The 23,243-nt window shown below is 33.2% G+C and overlaps 1 protein-coding gene across 1 annotated transcript in view; it reads right to left on the bottom strand.

The window, feature by feature from the left end:
• The window catches only part of LOC126887100 (mitotic checkpoint serine/threonine-protein kinase BUB1-like), a 130,356-nt gene that overhangs the window by 42,295 nt on the left and 64,818 nt on the right, over positions 1–23,243 (bottom strand). The window contains exons 5-6 of the mRNA XM_050654437.1: positions 20,203–20,572; positions 5,466–5,743 (exon numbers count right to left, since the gene is read on the bottom strand). Of these exons, the coding sequence (XP_050510394.1) occupies positions 5,466–5,743; positions 20,203–20,572 (648 nt within the window). The remainder of the gene's footprint in view (positions 1–5,465; positions 5,744–20,202; positions 20,573–23,243) is intronic.

The following is a 23,243-nucleotide window of genomic DNA, read 5'->3' as shown; positions in this document are numbered from 1 at the left end:
TGCGCTATGTCTGCTTGAGTTTTCAATGAGGAGGTGCGTTCTTACAAAAAATGAGTAAATAACGTCAGAACAAGGCTCAAATTGTAGCTTTAATTGGAGATGGACGATCGCAGTAATATCTTGCTGATGTTATGGTAATCCACCAATCCAGCGTTTCAAGAGCTTTAAGAAGTTATAGAGAAAGTGGAGGATACACAAGTAGTCCAAGTAATGAAGCTTAAAATAGGACAAAACCTCGCAATTTTTACAGACTGGATCGATTTGCTTGAAGGGGGGGGGGGGGTATAGTTAATTCTACGTTTTTTTGCATAATTTTAAAACGTTTTCCCTTCAAAGTGGTAGGGTTAAATTAAATGGGTAAAAGGATATCTTAAAGAACAACATTTGAAAATTATTCAGTTAAATTTTTGTTGAAAAATATTAAAAAATGAAGCAGTGGCGTCATTTTTAAGTAGATGATCCAAAAAAGAAGATGATTTGCGGTGTACACCGTATTTTCGGACAGAATCATTTGAAACATATAAACCAAAAAGATTATTTTAGTTTAAGAGTTTTTTAAGGTAGTGACGTCGAGTTTTTATGATTATATTGATTTTTAAATTCATGGTATAACTTTAAAGTGAAAAAATCGAAAAAAAAACAAAAAAAGTGTGTTCGGTAAAGAGAAAAATGGTAATATAAACAAAAAATATTAAAATAAACAAAAACTCGACGTCACTACCTCGTAAATATCTAAAAAAGAAGTGTGCAAAATTTCAGAAAGAGTTTTTGAGTTGTGATGTACACCGCCTCAAAAAAACATGTTTTTCAGAAAACGCGTTTAAAAAAATGTAGTTTTAATATAATACTAAGGAAATTTTTGTATATATCCATATCTCCGTCAATATTGCTCGGATTAATTTGAAATTTTAATGGTATACTCTTGAAAATATTTTCAATCAAATAAGCCAATAAAAAAAATCGAAAAAAATAATCAAAAATACTATACCCCCCCCCCTTAACAAAAATTTACCTTGTGACAAAAATCAACAAAACCGCTTTTTTTAAATTTCTTTAAGACTAATAGTAATCGAGCTATACTTTATTATATGTTAGCTCTTCTTCGTCAAATGCTAAATATTGTAGTATCAAAGTCAAAAGACGGGAAAACTATGCATTTTTCGAGGATAAAATGTTTAAACTAATTTGAAGTATTTAAAAATATTTATCTCCAGACATAAAAAACAAGTCTTTAGCTCAAAAATTAAATGGCTTATAATGAAAAGAACGCGTTCCCTATTATTTTCAGCGAAAAAGTGATCGGAAGCAAACCCCTAATCACCACTCTAATTAAAATTAGTGATTGACCTTATTTGGTCCTCTTTATTTATGTATTATTAATAGGTTCTAGAAGTTTAACCGGCTTAGAATAATTAGTTTTTTGGAGTTTGATAAAAAATTCCCTTTTTTTCAGAATACAAAGATTAGAATCGGAGATACGAAAAAATGTTTAAATATGAAATTATAGCTAATTTAATTCCCAAGAACTTGTTTTGCAAAAATTTTTTCTACGGTAAAAATTGAGTGAGCTAGTGACAATTAAAACTGGTAATAACATGCAAAAACCACTTTTACCTTTTACCCTTTCAAAGTCTTTTTACGACTGAGGGTTTTAAAAGGATTTAATACTAATAGCCTTATAGACCTTATAAAAACCGACAAAATTCTTTTTCACCAAACTTTCTAAGATAAAAACTAAAAAGGTTACGGTTAAAAAATCAATATTTTTTTTGAAAAAAAAAAAGGAGAAATCCAATTGGAAATATAATAATGTAAGTTAGCGGTGTTTTTAGTCATTGGCCTTATTCATTCTTCTTTACTTACAGTCGGAAAAATAAAAGAATACCCATGAACGAACATATAAAACACGCTGTATTTTCCTGTCACCGTGTCACAAAGAAAATTGCCCAGCGCAAGTACATGTAATAATAATTATTACATGTACTTGCGATGGCCAATTTTTTGTGTGACACGGTGACAGAAAAATACAGCCGTTTTATATGTTCGTTCATGGGTATTTCCTACTGTATATGTATTATTAATATATTCTAGAAGTTTGACTGGCTTAGAATGATTAGTTTTTAAAAAAATTGGAGTAAAAAGCGAATAACGACTTTTTGTAGTTTGGTAAAAAATGCCATTTTCTTCAGAATAGAAAGATTAGCATCAGATATACGAAAAAATGTTTTAATATGAAACTGTAGGTTAATTAACTCCCAAGAACTTGATTTCAAAAAAATTTTTCTAAGGCAAAAATTGAGTGGATGGTAAATGTAACGTAAATGTAAAAGTATTAATTTTATCAAAAAAAAGTATAGAACATTTTTTTGCTTAGAATAAATGTTTTTATCAACTTTTGTAGTCAAAATATATTTTCCACCCCCGAGATGGGGTGGCAACCACCCCCATGGTAAAAGCACCTTTCGGCATCATATAGATTTTGATCCTTGGACTATCTACTACGTATTCTCAAATTTTCAAGCAAATCGATCCATTCTGTAAAAATTGCGAGGTAAAATGCTTCGTTTTTTGGACTAAAGAAGACCAGTTCCAGGAAGTCCCAGGTACACGAACCCCGCAGATGAACGTTATTTACATCTGCAGACTTTGCATACACATCATGTTACAGCTAGGCAACTGCGAAATGATCTTTCCACAGCCCGTAATGTTCGAATAAGTGCCAATTCGGTTAGAAAGCAGATTAAGGCAATTTGGAATCAGAGCCAAAATGCCTGCTACTGCTCCACTCTTATCGAGGGCACATCGTATAGCACGTTTAAGTTTTGCACCAGGACATGTCAATTGAGATATTAACGACTGGGATAATATTCTTTTTATTGATGAGTCAAGATTTGTACTTTATGGATTCTACAGTGCAAAGTGTTTGTCGGATCCATCAAGTACAAATCTTGACTCGTCAATAAAAATAATATTAGTCTAGTCGTTAATATATTAATATCCCAACCGACATGTTCTGGTGCAAAACTTAAACGTGCTATACGGTGTGCACACGTAACAGTGGAGCAGTAGTCGGCATTCCTGCTTCTCTCCTTTAACAACGTATTGTTTACTGTTTTAGTCTAAGAGCTAGAGCCGAAAAATCATCGTCATAAGTAATATGCAGTTTGGCATGTGAAATGTGTCTATTGTATTGATAATTATGACCCCTTTCAGGCTGACACCTCAGTGGATACAGGAAGTAGCAATAAGGGATGAAAGGGGAAAGCTAGTGAAGTCATTAGAGGTTTTAACCTCCTATTTTGTTAAACGTCCATCGATTTGCATGAAAATTGGTTACTAATTAGAGCACACCTCAAGAAACAAAACTGATTTGGTGCCAACTTGCACTTTTGCCCTGGGGGTGGATACCACCCCTTGTCGGGGTTGAAAACTATTTTATTAAAAATAAACCCACAAATCGATAGAGGGACTAATTTTAAGTAAACTTTGTTATATCATGTTATTAAAATAAATCAATACTTTTTGAGTTATTAAAGATCAAAAATTTGAATTTTTTGGGAAAAAATGCATGGTGTAAAGCGGTTTTTCATAAATAACTCAAAAACTGCAAGCTTTATCAAAAAAGTTATGGTTATTAATATTGAAGATAATAAAAAAAAATACATTTCGAAAAACCTTTCAGAATTAATTGAGTTATAGGTGATTTAATGTATATTTTTTTCGGCTAGTACTCAAACATAAGTATTCAAGCTTACATAACGGAAAAACGATACATTTTATAAAATATGTTTACTGAACACTTGTCAAAGTACTTAGAAATATGTATCAAATGAGGTCCCGGAGAAGTTGATACCATTAAACATTATGCTACAAACATTTTTCAAAGTTTAGGCTCCAAAAATTTGGAGCTTAATTATTATTATATTATTTATGTAAGTTTTTTAAATTGTTTTAAGACATTGATGTACAATTTAGCAAAAATGTATTCGAATATGTCAAATGTACCCATTATTGGACACCCCCAGTTTCTGGATATATTCAGTTTATATTGATAGACAAAATTCAATAATATTCAAAATAATATTTAAGTAACATACAATTAATTAATATGTTCTTTTTATCATCCGTAACTTCACGCATGTGCTCTTAAATAGACGCTATTGCATAGGTACATACTTGCTACGATCATTTCGGAGTCGTCGTTTGTATTGAATATATAATATATACTCCAAAAATATAACTGTTTTCAATATGGTAACAGAATACACTTGCGTGCTTAATATAAATTGTACAATTGATAGAGATACTGCTGTGAAATTAATTAGTGAAAAACATTGAAAACTACAAAAAGAAAAATTAAATATATATTATTAAAAATTAAAATTTAATTATTAAATTATAATCCAAACGTCATTCCTGAAATTCCTTTGAAAATTATTCTGTTAACTAATTTCAAAATAAATATATAAATAGCGTATGTTTTAATTTTCACTTTTTCCTAAAAAATTTGAAAGGGTTCTCTTATTTTCATCATCACTTCTTGTTTAGCTTTGATGTTATCAACTTCTTCTGGAGCTCATTCACTTGATAGGTATTCTTGAGTACTTTGGCAAGTGTTTAGTAAGTATGTATATTTTAGAAAATGCATCGTTTTCCTGTTATTTAAGCTTGAATACTCGTACTTAGATTTGAGTACTAGCCGAAAAAAATATATATTCAATCAACTATAACTCATTTTTAATTAATTCTAAAAGGTCTTTCACGTAGAAGATCTATTCGATTATGTATTATCTTCAATTTTGGTAATCATAAGTATTTTGTTAACATTAGTTTTTTAATTATTTATGAAAAACCGCTTTATCCCATGCATTTGTTTCCCGAAAAATTCAAATCTTTGATCTTTAATAACTCAAAAAGTATTGATTTAACTTGATATAACAAATTTTGCTTAAAATGTGTCCCTCTATCGATTTGTGGGGTTATTTTTAATAAAATAGTTTTCACCCCGAGAAGGGGTGGTATCCACCCAGGGTAAAAGTTCAAGTTAGCACCACATCAGTTTTGTTTCTTGAGGTATGCTCTAACTAGTCACCAATTTTAATGCAAATCAATGGAGGTTTAACAAAATAGGAGGTGAAAACCTTTAATGACTGCACTAACTTTCCCCTTTCATCCGTTATTGCTACTTCCTGTATCCACTGAGGTGTCAGCCTGAAAGGGATCATAATTGTCAATATACAAAGGACACATTTCACAGGAGAAACTCCATATTACTTATGACGATGATTTTTCGGCTCTAGCTCTCCGTCTCGGTAAGAGTATTACAACATTCTGCTAAAAATTAAAAATTATTTTTAAATTTTTTTCTCTTTAAAAAATTATGCGATACCTTTTGTGATCAGTGTATTTTTTTAATGATGAACGAGAATTAAAAAGGTGTCTATTATCTAGAGAAAATTCCTTACTTCCGGTAAAATTTCATCAATAAACTCAACTTCGTCATCAATGAGTTCAGAAATTCTAGGCTTTACAACATATCTAGTTGATCGTAACTCCTCAATACTATACTCTGTATTCGGTTCTCCATAAACGCGATGCTTTGGATACATTGGATAACATGCTGGATTCGGCGGTTCAGGGTAACAAATGCTAATAACCCATTCTGAATAATCTTCTTGACACTCCGTGGGATAATTTTTGGGGAGACGTATACCTTTAGAAATCTCCATAACATCTTCGTGTACTGTAAATTTTAATATTTATTAGAATAGAAAGTCAACATAGTAGTGTTAAGTAACGTGTAAAGTACACACACCCAAACTTATATGGAATCACCATGTATTTCTAAGTAATATTTATTTCTTTTGAAAAAGCTTGTTATTGTTGCGAAGAATAAAGGTTTTTATTGAATCGGTAAGACAATCAAATACTACAGATCGGTACGGTATAGCTTATTTGCTTGAGTTGCAAATTGAACGAAAATAAATAAACTAACTTTTGCGTCCAAAAACGAAAATATGCGTCATGTGGGGTTATAGAACTTACAACGGGGAAAGATTATTGGTCTTTTGGACCAAGTAATGTTCTCAGAGGGACATAGCTGTAGAGCTAGGCGTAATACAGAGCGTTCTGTCCAAAACCTATGCTAGGTAATAGGACAAAGAAAGCTCAAAAATAAATCAAGGGAAAGTCACCAAAAAGTAATAACGGCTCGCCTCGATCGTTTAATTGTCCAATCAGCTGGAAGACACTCAACCATTTCACACCTGTAGCTCCAAAGGCAGCTTTTGGAAGCTACAGGTGTAACTCTTTCAGTTGAAACGATAAGAAGATGAGTTCATGCCAAGAAGTATACATCAGGAGACAGTTATGGTATAATGGGATTTATCTCATTATTTAGATATTTTAGAAATCCTTAAATTACCTTAAAGTATTCGTTAGATATTTATTTATAAAACAATAAATATTACGCATATTTGTTATAATAATTGCAAAGTAGAACACCTTAGTTAAAGTCCACGTTTTGCTTACTCAACAAGGTTGTGATTATTCATTTTGACACACTAACGAGAATATATACAAACATATTTACAAAACGAAGTATTTGATAAATATGGGAACACGATCAGATTTGAGTGATTAGTGGGTCAGTCGAATTAGTTAGTTAGGCTTGGGAGGTTGCTGCCGTTAGAGCAGAATAATGTCACCTATCAACTGAATAAGTTATATGGTATTAGTTTAACCAAATAAAGGAGTTATGAGTATATAGTGTATTCCTGATAGCAACTCCATCACCAGAGCAGTTCAATAACCACGTACCACCATATGGCGACCCTGCCAGGATCAGTCCTGATCCTGGATCAGTCCAGTTCCCGAGTCATCCAGGCAGCACAAGATTGATAGCCTAAATTGGTGTCTTCACCACCAAAACTGGAACATTGGGAATTGACAAAATGTGCTATTTTCAGAAAAAGTCAGGATTTGTGTAAGATCAGATGACCCACGAATTCGTGTACTTAGAGGTCGAGGAAGACAAGCAAGAACGAAAACTGTCAGTTCTGTTCACAAATATACTAGGGGAAGTGTAATGTTCTGGAGAGGAATTGTGATCCGTAAAAAAACTCCTTTAGTTTTCATCCAATCAACTTTAAGTGCTCACAGGTATGTTGATAACCTGTAGTTAGGCTCTGGAAAGGTGCAACGGGAGAAAATTTAATTTTATTGCATGGTAATGGATCTCCACATACCATTAGATTGACTAGAGACATCATTGAAGCAGAAGGTATCCCTTGTTTAGAGTGGCCTGCTTGCTCACCCGAGCTTAACCCTATAGAGTATTTGTGGGATATGCCTAAAAGAAAATTTAGAGCTCGCCGGGATAATCCACAAAACACCTCACAGCTAGTACCAGCTGCTCTTGAAGGATGGAGCAACATACCACAACAAAATGTGGATAATTTGATTAGGAACGTGCCCACGCAAACTGAAGCTTGCATAAGGACTAGAGGTGATAACACTGACTACCAAGAAAAACAAAAAAAAAAAAAATAAATAAAAACATTATTCGTTTTACATTGAAATTTTTTATGCTATTGACTGTAAACCAACTAGATTGAATTTGTTTGTTAAATACTTAATTTACCATCTCCTACCAAATATGTAGCTTATGCAGATGATTTAATATTATATTGTCACGGTCGTTCAGCTTCCACTAGTTCTAAAATTTTGCAAGCGGACATAAACATAGTAATCTCTCGGACCCACTCTTTGGGACTAACTTTATCCCTCACAAAATCCAAAGTTATTAAATTTAGTAGACGGCCTCCAATGCCCCCTACACCTCTATTTATAAATGATTCACTTCTTCCCGTAGTTGATCATTGTAAAATACTGGGATGGACGTTTGACGCTCGCCTCTCTTGGAAGCAACATATTCTCAATTTAAAAAGTGCATGCCACAAAAGATTAAACATTCTTAAAACACTGTCTCACTATCACTGGGGTGCGGATGAAAAGTCGCTCCTTAAAGTATATAAAGCACTAATTCGCTCTAAATTAGATTATGGTAGTATTGCTTATATGTCTGCTTCAAAGAGAGATCTGGATTCCTTAAACTCTATCCATAACACAGCCCTTCGACTATGTCTAGGTGCATTTCGTTCCAGTCCACCTGAAAGTGTCTACTGTGAAGCGGGTGAGCCTCCTCTCTGGATTAGACGGCAATATCTTCTTCTTTCCTATGCTGCATCTGTCTCTTCTAACCCCCTTAATCCTGTATACCGTTTATTCACAACAACCTATACCACCCCTACACCAATAATAAAACCTATATTTTCTATATTGTCCACAATAACAAGCGACATCAATTTTAGACTGACAAATCCCATCCCCTTTCATCGAATTCCTCCTTGGATTATGCAGACCCCTCAAACTAACACAAATTTAACAAAATTCAATAAATATGAAACACCTAAAGAACTCATGATAAAAGCTTTTTTTGAAATTATACACAATAACCACTTTGATCAAGTAATATACACCGATGCTTCCAAAAGTGATTTAGGGGTTGGCTGTTCAGTCACCTCTCAAAACAATCTCATTTGTGCTTCTTTTATTCCTCTTCTGTGGAGCGTACATACTGGAGAATTATATAGTATCTTACAGGCTGTTAAGAATATTAACCTCCCGAACATAAATGTTGCCATTTGTACAGACTCTCTAGCTTCAATTTTATGCATTCAGGAATTATTTACCGATCATCCTCTTGTCCAAAATATCCATCATTGTTACCACCACCTTTCTACCTTAAACACTAAGATTACATTTATATGGATTCCGTCTCACATTGGTATACCTGGCAATGAACTTGCAGATCAGCATGCTAAAACGGCTTCAACAGATACCACGTCAACAACCCACATCCAAATTTGTAAAGATTTGAAAACAGAAGCGTACAGATTCACATGGAGATTATGGCAAACCCACTGGAGCTCCTTAAATACATCTTTACGTGCAATCCAGCCCTCAGTATATAAGCCACTTTACACTGGCCCCACAGGACTCTCTAGACAAGACCTTAGAAATATAAGAAGAATCCGTATAGGCCACACCAAACTTACTCACGGCTTCCTGATGTCATCAGATATCCGGCCTATCTGTTTAACATGCCAGTGCCAACTTACCGTGAACCACATTATTACAGAATGTCATCAGTTCAGTGTAGTAAGACAACAGCTCAAACTCAAACCGCAGCTATGTGACATTCTAAGTGATACCAACCAGTTAGACAGAGTTCTCCAGTTTTTAAAAAAAATATCATTGTATCATAAACTTTAATTTTTTTTTATGACATAACTTGTTAATGCTCTTTAATTATACCTCTTGTAATGTTGTTTGTAATCGTCCCGTGCGAGTGGCCATAGTTGCCGAGCACGTTAATGTAAATAAAAAAAAAATACTTTATTGTTTTATTTAATTGTTATGTATTTGTTAATAAATTGCTTTAAAATAAATATTGTTTGACTTCGTGTGTTGTTTTTTTTTAAATTCGCCCGAAATAATAAGAAATATCAGATGATTCCATATAAGTTTGGGTGTGTGTATTTTAATCTTATAAAATCATAATGCGATAAGTCACTCAGTCTGTCCGGTGCGGTTTCGATATGTAAAAATTGAATGACGTTTAATAAACGTCATTTTATTTTGTTATATATTTTTTATAACAGCTCCAGAATGACTGAATCTAATTAGCTAATTTCGGTTTTAGAACATTTGTAGAAGGCCAAGGAAGATTTAAAAGGGGAGAAAGTGTGATGAAATTGTAAAGAAAATACTAAAAACAACAATATTATTGTCATATACACACAGTTATATTATACACCTTTAGATTTACGTCACTAAAACTGCGGCTAACTTCGGGTCTATTTACTTTGTTACATTTCACGTGAAATCCATGCTTTTGGTACTTTGTTTGATCTAAATATGGTATTTAAAATTGTTTCATTAAATTTATAATTATTAAAATGTATTGCATTAATGCACAAATTTGAATTTTCAACTTTATCGCAGAGAAAATGTTGAAAAATAGTTTTTATTATTGTAAGTAAACAATGTTTTAAAATTATTTTTTTATTATAAACTTATTTTCTGTATATTAATTTTCGATATTGTCAAAAATAGAGATATTCTTGAGCACATTTTTTACACATTTCCTATATAACTAATACAATTTGATATCTGATGGGATATTGTAAAGATCTTTTTCCTTTGACGTCTACAAATATTTCAAAATCCAAAAGTAGCCAAATCAATCCAGAACTTCTCGAGTTATAAAAAAATATATAAAAACATAAGAGTCAGAAAAAAATGGAGGGTATCAGATAAAAAATTGGAGGATGCCAGAAAGAACTGAGGGAATCAGAAAAAAATGGAGAGTGTCAGAAAAAATTGGAAGGAGATCCGATAAAACAGGAGGACGTTACAAAAAATGAATGCAGAGGCTGTAGAAGGCTTGTATTCCCAGTTGCATGGCGACGCGCAAAATCACTAGTCCATATAATATGCAGTCATGTATGATAACTCAATCAACCAAATCATGCAATATAGACCTGGATCCCGCGTAAGAAAGAAAAGTTGATTAATAGCAAGCTGAAAATTTGTTAATAGCTTAACGGTGTCTAGTCGGACAAACTTTGATGCACGGGAACACTGGAACAGGGGAAGTTTTAACTGTGGAGCATGATAAAGGTGTCGTCCTGACAAGTTTATGATTGTGAAAAATAGCAAGTTGTTTTTAAGTTTATTCGATAGCCAACGTTATGTAATATATGCGAAAATGTTTGTCCGACAAAAATGTTGGGCATTTTAACGAGTCCGACACGTAGAACATGTCACATCACAGGAATTATGTTGGTGATGAATAGCAGTCTGATTTTTGCATGAGAGTTTAATGAAAGGTTAAAAAAGCAATTGGAAGTGCTGTCCGACAAAATTAATGGGAAGTTTTCGTAGTCGGACATTCTAAACAGGTAAGATATAGACAAAAATGCTGGTGATAAATAGCTTTCCGACAAAGACGAAATTTAATTAAGTAAGTTATTCCTTACCAAGAATGACTGTTGTCGGAAAAAAATAAGGGGTAGATTTTGTAGTCGGACAATTTAAAAAAATAATTTTTGAAATTTCAATAAGGGGTGATTATTCTATGTCAAAAATACCTGCAATCAATTACAATCGATATCTTTCGATTTATGTCAACATCATGTAGATACCTCACTGTAATACATTTATAGTAGATCAGGCAAATTATATTATGGATTGAGTGGTCTAGCTATCTTTGTCTGCCACATTCGCGGGATCGCTTGGTTAAAAGAGATAGATAGACCGCCTATCGACTTTTTGCACTGTATTCCCTGTCTACCCTTATGTCTATGAATACATTTCCATTTAAGAAAAACTGTCACTTTTGACAATAATTCATAATAAATTGCAATCGTAACTTCAAATTTAAACTAATCGATTTATTTTGGCAGCAAATTATTTCTTGCCATGTGACATATTAATTACATTATTATTTCATTTGTAGAAAGTTGAGAAAAATTACGTTATACAATTTTAGTAATAATTTATTTAGGTACCCCTTTTCAATCAAGCAAAGCATTATAGCACGAAGAATGATATTCAATAGAACTTTCACAATTATCTGGCAACTGATCCTCATTGAATTGATTACCAAGTATTTTACTAACTTTGTAAAATGTTCGAAAATTACTCAAAAATGTTCCGTTGAATGGTTTCACTTTTGATTTGGCGACTTAAAATTTAAACTGTTGACACTCAAAAATAGACACAAAAACACTCCATAGTTAATATAAATTTTAATTTCCAATACACACGTGGCAAACAGAAACTCAGAGACCATGTACTTTCAAATACTACTTTGTATAGCACAAAGTGTCACACTGACAAATGCAGCCTTCTAATACATACTTCTAAGCATAATGTGTCATATTTACGTCTATTCTTATAAGCACCGAAGTTTTAGACTCTTCACATTTTTCAATGTCGTTTACAGTGTTAAGATTTGAGTATGGAAAAAAATGTATACAACGTTTTTTGTAGGAAATTTTCCGTACTTTCTGATGCGCCTAATTAGAAAACCCTAAGAGATTGCTTTCACATGTTCTTTAACATTTTTTATTGTCATTTTGAGAATATCTAGAATAAACTCCACCCAAAAAAATAATTGTTTTGCAATATATACATGCATTGATACTTACCTCACTGTTTTTGGAGTGTGCATGTATATATGTATATGCACATGCAAATATGTGAATATAAATAGTAATATACAACTAAAATAGCTTTATCAATATGTGACTAAGTCATTCTGGAAAAATGATTTTTATTTATTTCCTTCGATTTGCCCAAACTTTTTGTCCGACATATAACTTTTTGCGTTACAAAATATAATTTGTACATAAACAAATCAAAATTAGCTTGCTATTTATCACCAACATTTTTGTCTACATCTTACATATTTAGAATGTCCGACTAGGAAAATTTCCCATTCATTTTGTCCGACAGAACTTCCAATTGCTTTTTTAACCTTTCATTAAACTCTCATGCAAAAATCAGACTGCTATTCATCACCAACATAGTTCCTGTGATGTGACATGTTCTACGTGTCGGACTCGTTAAAATGCCCAACCTTTTTGTCGGACAAACATTTTTTCATATATTATATAACGTTGGCTATTGAATAAACTTAAAAACAACTTGCTATTTTTCACCATCATAAACTTGTCAGGACGACACGTTTATCATGCTCCACCGTTAAAACTTCCCCTGTTTCAGTGTTTCCGTGCATCAATGTTTGTCCGACTAGACACCGTTAAGCTATTAACAAATTTTCAGCTTGCTATTAATCAACTTTTTTTTCTTACGCGGGATCCAGGTCTAATAGGCTTTGTAGCGTCGCCGGCTATCTGAGTTAATATTCACTAATATACCCATCTAATTTCTTATAAAAAATTTCGATTTGAAATACTAATCGACAGGTTTGAGAATTTTTCAAAAAAACAATTGAAGAGGTGGATTCCAAAAGGTCTTAAGTCAAAAAAGTAAATTTTTTAGGAACGAATTTTATTCTATTTTTAAACGCTTTTATTTAGTTCAATAGTTTGCGTCAAATCTTCTCACGTTAATTTGACTGCCTTCTCTCCAATGTAAATGAATGAAAATTTGCAGACATATGCATTTGCGGGAACAATACACGAATAGTCAATAAAAAAATTGTTCTTATGTTTATTAATTGTTTAAATAAAAAAAAACGATTTTAATGGAAAATGCTTAAATTCTCTTGTTTGACAATGTAAAAACTTGAAACTTTTACGGATTGTAGCTAATGATATGAACTATACATAATTTCACTTTTTACGTTAATTGTTTACGTTATGCTTCATTAATAAACAATAAAGTTTCAAATTTTTTTCCGATTCCGACTACTTTTCATGTTAGTACATCATATGTTTTATACACATTTTAATACACGTGACAATATATTTTAATGTTTGAAAAGTGTAAGACTAACATGTAAAAAATAAAAAAATGTGAAAAAATTTTTTTTAGGAAATGCTTTTCTTTAGTTACGAGTGACTAAAATTAAAAATTTAAAAAAATCAACTTAGTCCAGAAAGCCACTGCGCATCCGCTAGGAAAAATATTCTAATTCGGATTCTTTGCACAATCTTACTCAAAAAGGACTCCTTTTAACAAATTTGCATGTTGCCAGGACCAAAAAGTGGTCAAAAATTTTTTAAACGCTTTTTTTTCCTAAAATTATTTTTTTTGCGCGAAAAAAAGTTTTTTTTAGGTTTTTTGGATCATTCCAAAGAGAAAAGGTCTTTAGTGACTTTTCTCTAAAAATGATAGTTTTTGACATATAAGCGATTAAAAATTGAAAAATTGCGAAATCGGCCATTTTTAACCCTCAAAAACTATGTGAAAAGCTGAAAATTTGAATGTTGCCAAGGTAGATAGATATTCGTTAAACATCGATTGATGAAATCCCGAAGAGTTTTTTGCAATACAATATTTAAAACTCCTTTGTTTTTTAATTGCTAATCAAGCGTGCACGACACTATTTTCCACCGACAGTATGGTGCAAATGAAAAGAATAAATTCGTTATTTCGTAAACCGGCGACTTTAAGGAAAAATCCCGAAACAGATCGATTTTTATTTTTAAGTTATGATACTGTGGCATATATGGTATACTAGTGACGTCATCCATCTGGACGTGATGACGTAATCGATGATTTTTTTTAATGAGAATAGGGGTCGTGTGCTAGCTCATTTGAAAGGTTCTTCAATTCTCTATTCAGTAATATAAACATTTACACAATTATTTATACAGGGTGTCCAAAAATTTTTTATTAATTTAAATTATTTGACAAAAAAGAAGTAGAAGGACACCCTGTATAAAAAATTATGTAAATGTTTACATTACTTGATGGAGAATTGAAGAACCCTTCAAACGAGCTACCACACGACCCCTATTCTCCTTTAAAAAAATCATTGATTACGTCATCACACCCAGACGGATGGCGTCACTAGTATACCATATATACCACAATATCATAACTTAAAAATAAAAATGGACCTGTTTCGGGATTTTTCCTTAAAGTCGCCGATTTTCGAAATAACGAATTTATTCCTTTCATTTGCACCATACTGTCGGTGGAAAATAGTGTCGCGCACGCTTGATTCGCAATTAAAAAACAAAGGAGTTTTGAATATTGTATTGCAAAAAACTCTTCGGGATTTCATCAATCGATGTTTAGAGAATATCTACCTACCTTGGCAACATTCAAATTTTCAGTTTTTCACATAGTCTTTGAGGGTTAAAAATGGCCGATTTCGCAATTTTTCAATTTTTAATCGCTTATATGTCAAAAACTATCATTTTTAGAAAAAAGTCACTAAAGACCTTTTCTGTTTGGAATTATCCAAAAAACCTAAAAAACTTTTTTCCATACAATAAAAATAATTTTAGGAAAAAACAAAAAAAAAACGTTTAAAAAATTTTTGACCATCTTTTGGTCCTGGCAACATGGAAATTTGTTAAAAGGAGTCCTTTTTGAGTAAGATTGTGCAAAAAATCCGAATTAGAATATTTTTCCTAGCGGATGCGCAGTGGCTTTCTGGACTAAGTAAAAAGTAAAAAATAAAAAAATTGAAAAAATCTAACACATTCGTTAAAGAAAAGCGTGGGGCGAAAACCGTTTATTCGATGAAGACGCGCCACGCTTTTCTTTGACGAATGTGTTAGATTTTTTCAATTTTTTCTATTTTTTGCTTTTTAGGTGATTTTTTTAAATTTTTAATTTTAGTCACTCGTAACTAAAGAAAAGCGTTTCCTAAATTTTTTTTTCACATTTTTTTATTAAGAATATAATTGAATGTTACTTTGGAATAGAATCAGTCATGTAATTTGGAGGTTTAAATTCTTGTTTCAAGACAATTTAAAGTAAAATTTGAACACAAAATCATGGCTTTTAAGAAGGTAAACATTTGTTTTTTTTTTAAAACGACCTTAAGTCAGTGACTTAAGCACTTTTGGAAAATTCAAACGACCTTAGTCAGTGACTTAAGCACTTTTGGAAAATTCATGTGGGAGACACAACTGCATAGAAAAAGCATAACTAAAGCACTTTTGGAAAACATTACTGATTTGTAATCTGTATACTATACTTGACTTAAGGCTGTTTTATCGGTGCACCAAAACCTAGGGACAGTGTTTTCTCTGTTATTTACCGACAGAATGTCTCGAAATTTGGACACGTTGTTCGAAATTATGTTGCCTTTAAAATGATGGTTTTACTTTTTTTATTTTTTTGAAAATTCTGTTGAAAAATTAGATTATAATGTTTAACGTTCTATTATAACCAAACTTTTTACTCCCATCACTTGAAAGAGTTTTTTTTTCTGTAATCGTTGATTTTTTTTTCACCTTTCTGTGTCCAGTAATAATCGAGAAAAGCGTGTTCCAACTTTGAAGAATATTTGCTAAAAATATTGAAATCTAATAATGAAACGAGTTACGCAGCATTGGCGCTTAGTTTCATCGTTATCGCCTTCGTGACGACAAATCTCATGAACGTACGGTCAGTCGGTCAGTTCGCTTGAATTATTAGAATCCATTTCCAGTTATTCATTCTTGTATTTTCTTCATCAACTTGCTTAGTGTTTACAGTTTACAGTATTCTTAGCTATTTTGAAAACATTAAACTTATTTAGTTTACGGGTATTTTAAGTACATAATATATTATTAGTTTAGTGGTATAAGTTACAAGTTCTTTAGTTTACGCGTATTTTTAAGTATTACATTAGTTTAGGGATATAAGTTGACAAGATAAGAAATGAGTCCCAGGGTGTTTTAAAATAAGACAGAAAATTATACTACTATCCACGATTTGTGTTTTATTCATCAATTGGATACTTTTTTTATGTAACTGCAATCTATAAATATATTAAAATAATGTATATGTTACCGGCCAAACCCGATTTCGGGACAAACTAGTTTGGCCTAGGCCAAACTACTTTGTCCTAACCGCCTAGGATAAACTAGTTTATCATATCACGCGTAGGCTAAACTAGTTTATCCTGATATAAATAAACACACTTCAGGCCAAACTAGTTTAGCCTAGGCCAAACTAGTTTATCCTGATATAATAAAGATTCACACTTCAGGATAAACTAGTACGGCCTTCTTCTTATTCTTCTTCTAGTGCCTATCCGTTTCGGATATTGGCGATCATCATGGCAATCTCTACTTTTCTCACTGCTGCTCTGAAAAGACTTTTAGTGGTTGTGTTGAACCACGTACGTAGATTTTTCAGCAAGGTGTTAAATGAAAGCTTATAATCCAAGGATGGTACTAAAAGTTAGGAATTTGACCTAGGCTGTCTGTCTGTCGGTCTGTCCGACCGCGAATATAACTGCTCCGTCACTATACCAGGTAGAATGACAAATGAGGTGTCAAATGAAAGCTTATAATCCAAGGATGGTACTAAAAGTGACAAAATTGACCTATGCTGTCTGTCTGTCGGTCCGTCCGACCGCGAATATAACTGCTCTGTCACTATACCAGGTAGAATGAAAAATGAGGTGTCAAATAAAAGCTTATAATCCAAGAATGTTACTAAAGCCCAAACTAGTTTGGCCTGAAGTGAGCGTCTAGAACCGGAAGTCCTAGAACAAAGGACCCCGCAGAAACTTTATGGGAAATGGCTCTCTGTCAAATGCTCTGAAACCTAGGATTGTGGTAATTCTTGATGTGTAGAACAAAAGACTCCCTGGACGCGTAGCTCCAAAAAATCATAGTTCTAAGATATAAGCCTCTGAAGATATAGGTATAGAGAGGACGTTTGAGTTGGAATAAATTCATTTTCTCGAGAATGGGCGACTCTGGAGATAAATTACGAATCAGGTCAATTTTTATTTTTAAATTATAATTTTTGGCCTATATATCATACTAGTGACGTCATCCATCTGGGCGTGATGACGCAATCGATGATATTTTTAAATAGGAATAGGGGTCGTGTGATAGTTCATTTGAAAGGCTATTTAATTCTCTATTCACTAATATGAACATCAACATAATCATTTATACAGGGCGCCCAATTTTTTTTTAATTAAATTAATTGAGACAAAAAGAAGAATGTATATAATTTATTTAATTCGAAATACATTTTACTGCTGTCAGAAAACAGAAAAAATTTTTATTTGATAAATAAATATTGTTTTTTGCTTAAATTCAATATTAAAGCTGCCACCCACCTACCTCTTAGCAGTTTGGACATTTAATGTAAGCGAAAGGCAATGTTTATTTTTCAAATTAACATTTTTTTCTGTTTTCTGACAGCAGTAAAATGTATTTCGAAATAAATAAATTATATACATTCTTCTTTTTGTCTCAATTAATTTAACTAAAAAAAAGTTTTGGCCACCCTGTATAAATAATTATGTTAATGTTTACATTAGTGAATAGAGAATTAAATTACCTTTCAAATGAGCTATCACACGACCCCTATTCCTATTTAAAAAAATCACCGATTGCGTCATCACGCCCAGATAGATGACGTCACTAGTATGATATATACGCCAAAAAATTATTATTTAAAAATAAAAATCGAGCTGATTCGTAATTTATCTCCAGAGTCTCCCCATTCTCTAGAAAATGAATTTATTTCAACTCAAACGTCCTCACTGTACCTATAACTTCAGAGGCTTATATCTCAGAACTATAATTTTTTGGAGCTACGCGCCCATGAAGTCTTTTGTTCTACATATCAAGGACTACCAGAATCCAAAGTATCAGAGCATTTGACAGAGAGCCATTTCCCATAAGGTTTCTGCGGGGTCCTTTCTCACCTTTAGTACCAGCCTTGGATTCTAAGCTTTCATTTGACACCTCATTTGTCATTATATCTGGTATATTGACGGAAGAATTACATTCGCGATCGGACGGAAAGACGGACAGACAGCCTCGCTAAGATTTCTCACCTTTAATAACATCTTCGGATTAAAAGCATTTATTTGACACCTCATTTTTCATTCTACCTGGTATAGTGACGGAGCAGTTATTTTCGCGGTCGGACGGACCGACGGACAGACAGCCTAGCTCAAATTTCTCACCTTTGGTACCATCCTTGGATTATAAGCTTTCATTTGACACCTTATTTGTCATTCTACCTAGTATAGTGACGGAGCAGTTATATTCGCGGTCGGACGGACCGACGGACAGACAGCCTAGGTCAAATTTCTCACTTTTAGTACCATCCTTGGATTATAAAGGACGTAATTTGGGAATTCCCCGCATGTAAAAGTCCTTACATGTTCGTCAAATTACTTTCGACTCGGCTAAATTAGTGCAGGCTAAGCCGTACTAGGCGAAGGATTTCCTGGCTGAAAAATCTACGTACGTGGTTCAACACAACCACTACAAATCTTTTCAGAGCAGCAGTGTGAAAAGTAGAGATTGCCATGATGGCCGCCAACATCCGAAACGGATAGGCACTACAAGAAGAAGAAGAAGGCCGTACTAGTTTATCCTGAAGTGTGAATCTTTATTATATCAGGATAAACTAGTTTGACCTAGGCCAAACTATGTGACAAAAATGTGATAATTCTTTTTAAAATATTATCCACGATAAAATCAATCTAACAAGGTATTCCCGACAAAACTAATTTGAATGGAGAATAATGCATTTTGTTGTCATTAAAATACTTGTCCGCCGGCGCCACTGAGTAAAGATCGAATTGTCGGTCGCACTCCCTACTTCCAATCAATTTCAAGTAGGGAGTCACGTGTGTCTGACGTAACCAGTCTACGAAAGTAAGTGATACGCCCACTTAACATTGCAATGTGCTTCAACTGATAAAACAGCCTTAAGCTTTTATGACATGAATTGTTTTTCTAATGTTAGGAACGATGCTCTAGAATCAGATCCAACTAAAACCTCAAAATGTGAAAAAAATGACTTAAGCCCTTCTGGAATCCACCTCTTCAATTAGTATTTGAACTATTGAATTTATTCCAAATTACAGACTCACTCTGTATAGAGTCCATATTGTTGACTGAGGTAGGTGATTTTGTTCATAAGGACTTGTAGGTCTTCTAGGTTGTCCGCAAATACAATAGTGTTATCTACATATCTGATGTTGTTTATCCGGTACCCGTTTACTAGAACGTCTTTTTCAATTTTGAGCATAATATCCTTTTAGTAGAGATTCAAGATTAGAGGAAACAAAATACAGTCCTGTCTCACTCCATTCGTGATTTTTACATATTCAGTGTATTCACCTTCAATTCTGAGATTTGTAATTTGATTCCAGTAGAGGTTTCCAATGATTCCCAGATCGTTGTTGTTAATTCCTGCTTCTTTTAGTATTTGAAAAACTATATTAGACGAGTAATAATTGCCTAATGATAATGCCGATAAAACTTGAGATGAAACTTAATGATAACACGATACAATCAAGAAGAAAGAAGAATAAGTGTGTGTGGGTGCGTAGCGAAAGAGAGAGAGAGAGAGACAGAGAGAGAGAGAGAGAGAGAGAGAGAGAGAGAGAGAGAGAGAGAGAGAGAAAATGAGGGATGGATTCTTCAATAGAATTTGAATATCCAACTATTAACTCACCTGTAAACCCTGCTGCCAGATTTCCGTCACAACCGCCAATAACTCTTTTCTTGACGGGAACTGTGTTTGTCCAAGGGCCCGCTTTAAGCGTATTTTCTTTTGGGATCTCTTGTCTTTTTACCGCCGCAATTATGCTTACGGGTGCAGCTTCGGGTAGTGCGGCTGCCCCATCCCCCGAACCGTCCTCGTGGATGTGAACTACCATATTTGATCTAGACGATGATGACCTGTTTGATGGAACTGTTACTACGCTGTTACTGCTAGGTACTCGAACGCTAGACACTCGCCCAGACCGGTATGTATGAAGTGAAGTAAGTGCTTGCCTCTTTTCTATTAGATGGTTTTCGTTAGCATTAGGACCATACAGCATCTATAACAGAAATACTTTTTTAAAACGTTTTTATATTGGGACCGTGCAAGTTCCGAAAAGCGACAACTGGTTTCATACCTCGGCAACTGTTTCGCTCTTTTAATTATATTGGCCAATCATATTGTTCCTGGTTACTGGATAATTGTCAATACCATAGCCCAAAAAAATTGTAAGAAGAAAAAGTGAGGCTGAGGTTATGTTATTAAAACGTAAACAATTGTATGTAGCAAATAAAATCAATTATTAAAATGCAGTACTGCAAGCAAAATACAATTAATAAATTGACTTTTATATAATAATTGCATATTATCATATCAATATTGTAGAGTAACATATAATTTTTCTTCTTCAATGACAGTAGGCATGAAATATACGTCAATTTGACAATTTCAATTGACAATATGAATTATTCAAGAAAGTTGCAACATTTTTACGCTATTCGCGCACCCCCTCCAAGTACTTGCACACCGCGAATACTTCACTTGGTCTTTGGGAAATCTTGTAATCCATTATAAACATTATTTTATTTTTTTTTTTTAGTTTACTTTAGTTAGCATTTTCATATTTTGTCTACTCTACAAAAATTGTAGCCAACTTTGAGCTTCACATTACAAAATTAGTTAGAATGTTACAGGGTGTTTGATAACATAGTGACAGATCAAACTTATGTTTTTTTTTTAATGGAACACCCTATATTTTATTGTATATTAGAAATCTTCTTTACTTGTCCATCACAAAAATATAAAGGTTTGTTATGTTATACACTGTATTTAAAAAGTTATAACCAATTTTCTATGAAAATCGTAACAAATTCAGCTCTCTGGATAAATAAAAATAAGCACAACAGCAATGGTTTATTGGTGCCATATTTTTTTATTTATTGTCACAATTTTCATAAATGATTGATATTGCTAATTTTCTTTACCTATATTGAATACAGGGTGAGTCAAAACGCAAGTACATTATTTTCTCAGTAATTTTAAATGGAACACCCTGTATTTTATATCACTATCAAAAAGTACCCTTACCGTACTTTAATTTTTATATAACATTCCCTATGTCTACATTTATTAGTTTTCGAAATATCTTCATTTTTCAGAGCAAATTATTAATTACGGGTCTAAATCTTTCCAAATGTTAAGTAAGCCATGACTGAATTGTCTAAAACTGACAATTTACGATTACTGATTATCAATCTGGTAATAAAGGTAACAATGTAGCAAATAAAGAAAGATGAATAATTTATTAGTAATAAATTATACAAAAAACACAACCACAACATACAACATTTTTGAAACAATTAAAAACTACTTTTGTATGTAAGTGTAATTTTACAAAAAAAAAACACAAACACAAAATACAACATTTTGTGAAAACAATTAAAAAATACGTTTGTATGTAAATGTTAACGAATGAAGAACGAAAAATAATTATCAGTAAAAAATTTTACAAAAAAAACATGAACACAAAATACAACATTTTTGAAAAAATTCAAAGCTAATTTTAATAAAATATTTAATTACACAAGTTGTTCAAAATGACCTCCTAACACATTTATGCATGCCTAAAAACGATCATTGAAAGAGTAACTTACACTACGATGCATTTGTACATTAATACTTCGAAATATTCTATTTTTCATCTCATCTCTTAGTCGGAGAGATAGAAGCGGATTTTGTGCGTGATAAATAATATGGAAAAACTATACGGGGATATGTTGAATTAGTTGTGTACATGACTTTCACCAACGACCGGAAACCAGAGTTGGGGCCGAGGGTAGTTATAAGGGGTCAAAGTCGCGGATTTTATTATTTTTTTTGTGACGCTCATGATCGAGAGAGTGCACCAAAATTTGGGAATAAGTAGGTCATGACGTAACTAAGTAAAATCTCCAGGGGTGGCACGCTGCGTGGCCGACAAAGGGGTGGGCAGGGGTGAATACAAAAAATATAAAGGGTTTTTTGCGACGTTTGTGATTGAGATAGTGGACCAAAATTTGGGAATAAGTAGATCATGACATTACTAAGTAAAATCCCCAGAGCCGGAAACCAGAGTTGGGGATGAGGGTAGTTATAAGGGGTCAAAGTCGACGTTTTTATTATTTTTTTTTGTGACACTCATGATCGAGAGAGTGCACCAAAATTTGGGAATAAGTAGGTCATGACGTAACTAAGTAAAATCTCCAGGGGTGGCACGCTGCGTGGCCGACAAAGGGGTGGGCAGGGGTGAATACAAAAAATATAAGGGGTTTTTTGCGACGTTCGTGATTGAGAGACTGCACCAAAATTTGGGAATAAATAGACCATGACATAACTAAGTAAAATCCTCAGAGCCGGAAACCAGAGTTGGGCATGAGGGTAGTTATAAGGGGTCAGAATCGCCGATTTTATTATTTTTTTTGTGACGCTCATGATCGAGATAGTGCACCAAAATTTGGGAATAAGTAGGTCATGAGGTAACTAAGTACAATCTCCAGGGGTGGAACGCTGAGTGGCCGATAAAGGGTTGGGGGTAGGTGTGAATATAAAAAATATAAGGGGTTTTCTGCGACGTGCTAGAATGAGATAGTGCACCAAAATTTGGGAATAAGTAGACCATGACTTAGCTAAGTAAAATCCCCAGAGGCCGAAACCAGAGTTGGGGATGAGGGTAGTTTTAAGGGGTCAAAGTC

The sequence above is a fragment of the Diabrotica virgifera genome, chromosome 6 (genome assembly GCF_917563875.1).
Source record: "Diabrotica virgifera virgifera chromosome 6, PGI_DIABVI_V3a".
Lineage (NCBI taxonomy): Eukaryota > Metazoa > Arthropoda > Insecta > Coleoptera > Chrysomelidae > Diabrotica > Diabrotica virgifera.
Note: the sequence above shows the minus strand (reverse complement) of the source record. Positions and strands in the feature narration are given on the sequence as shown.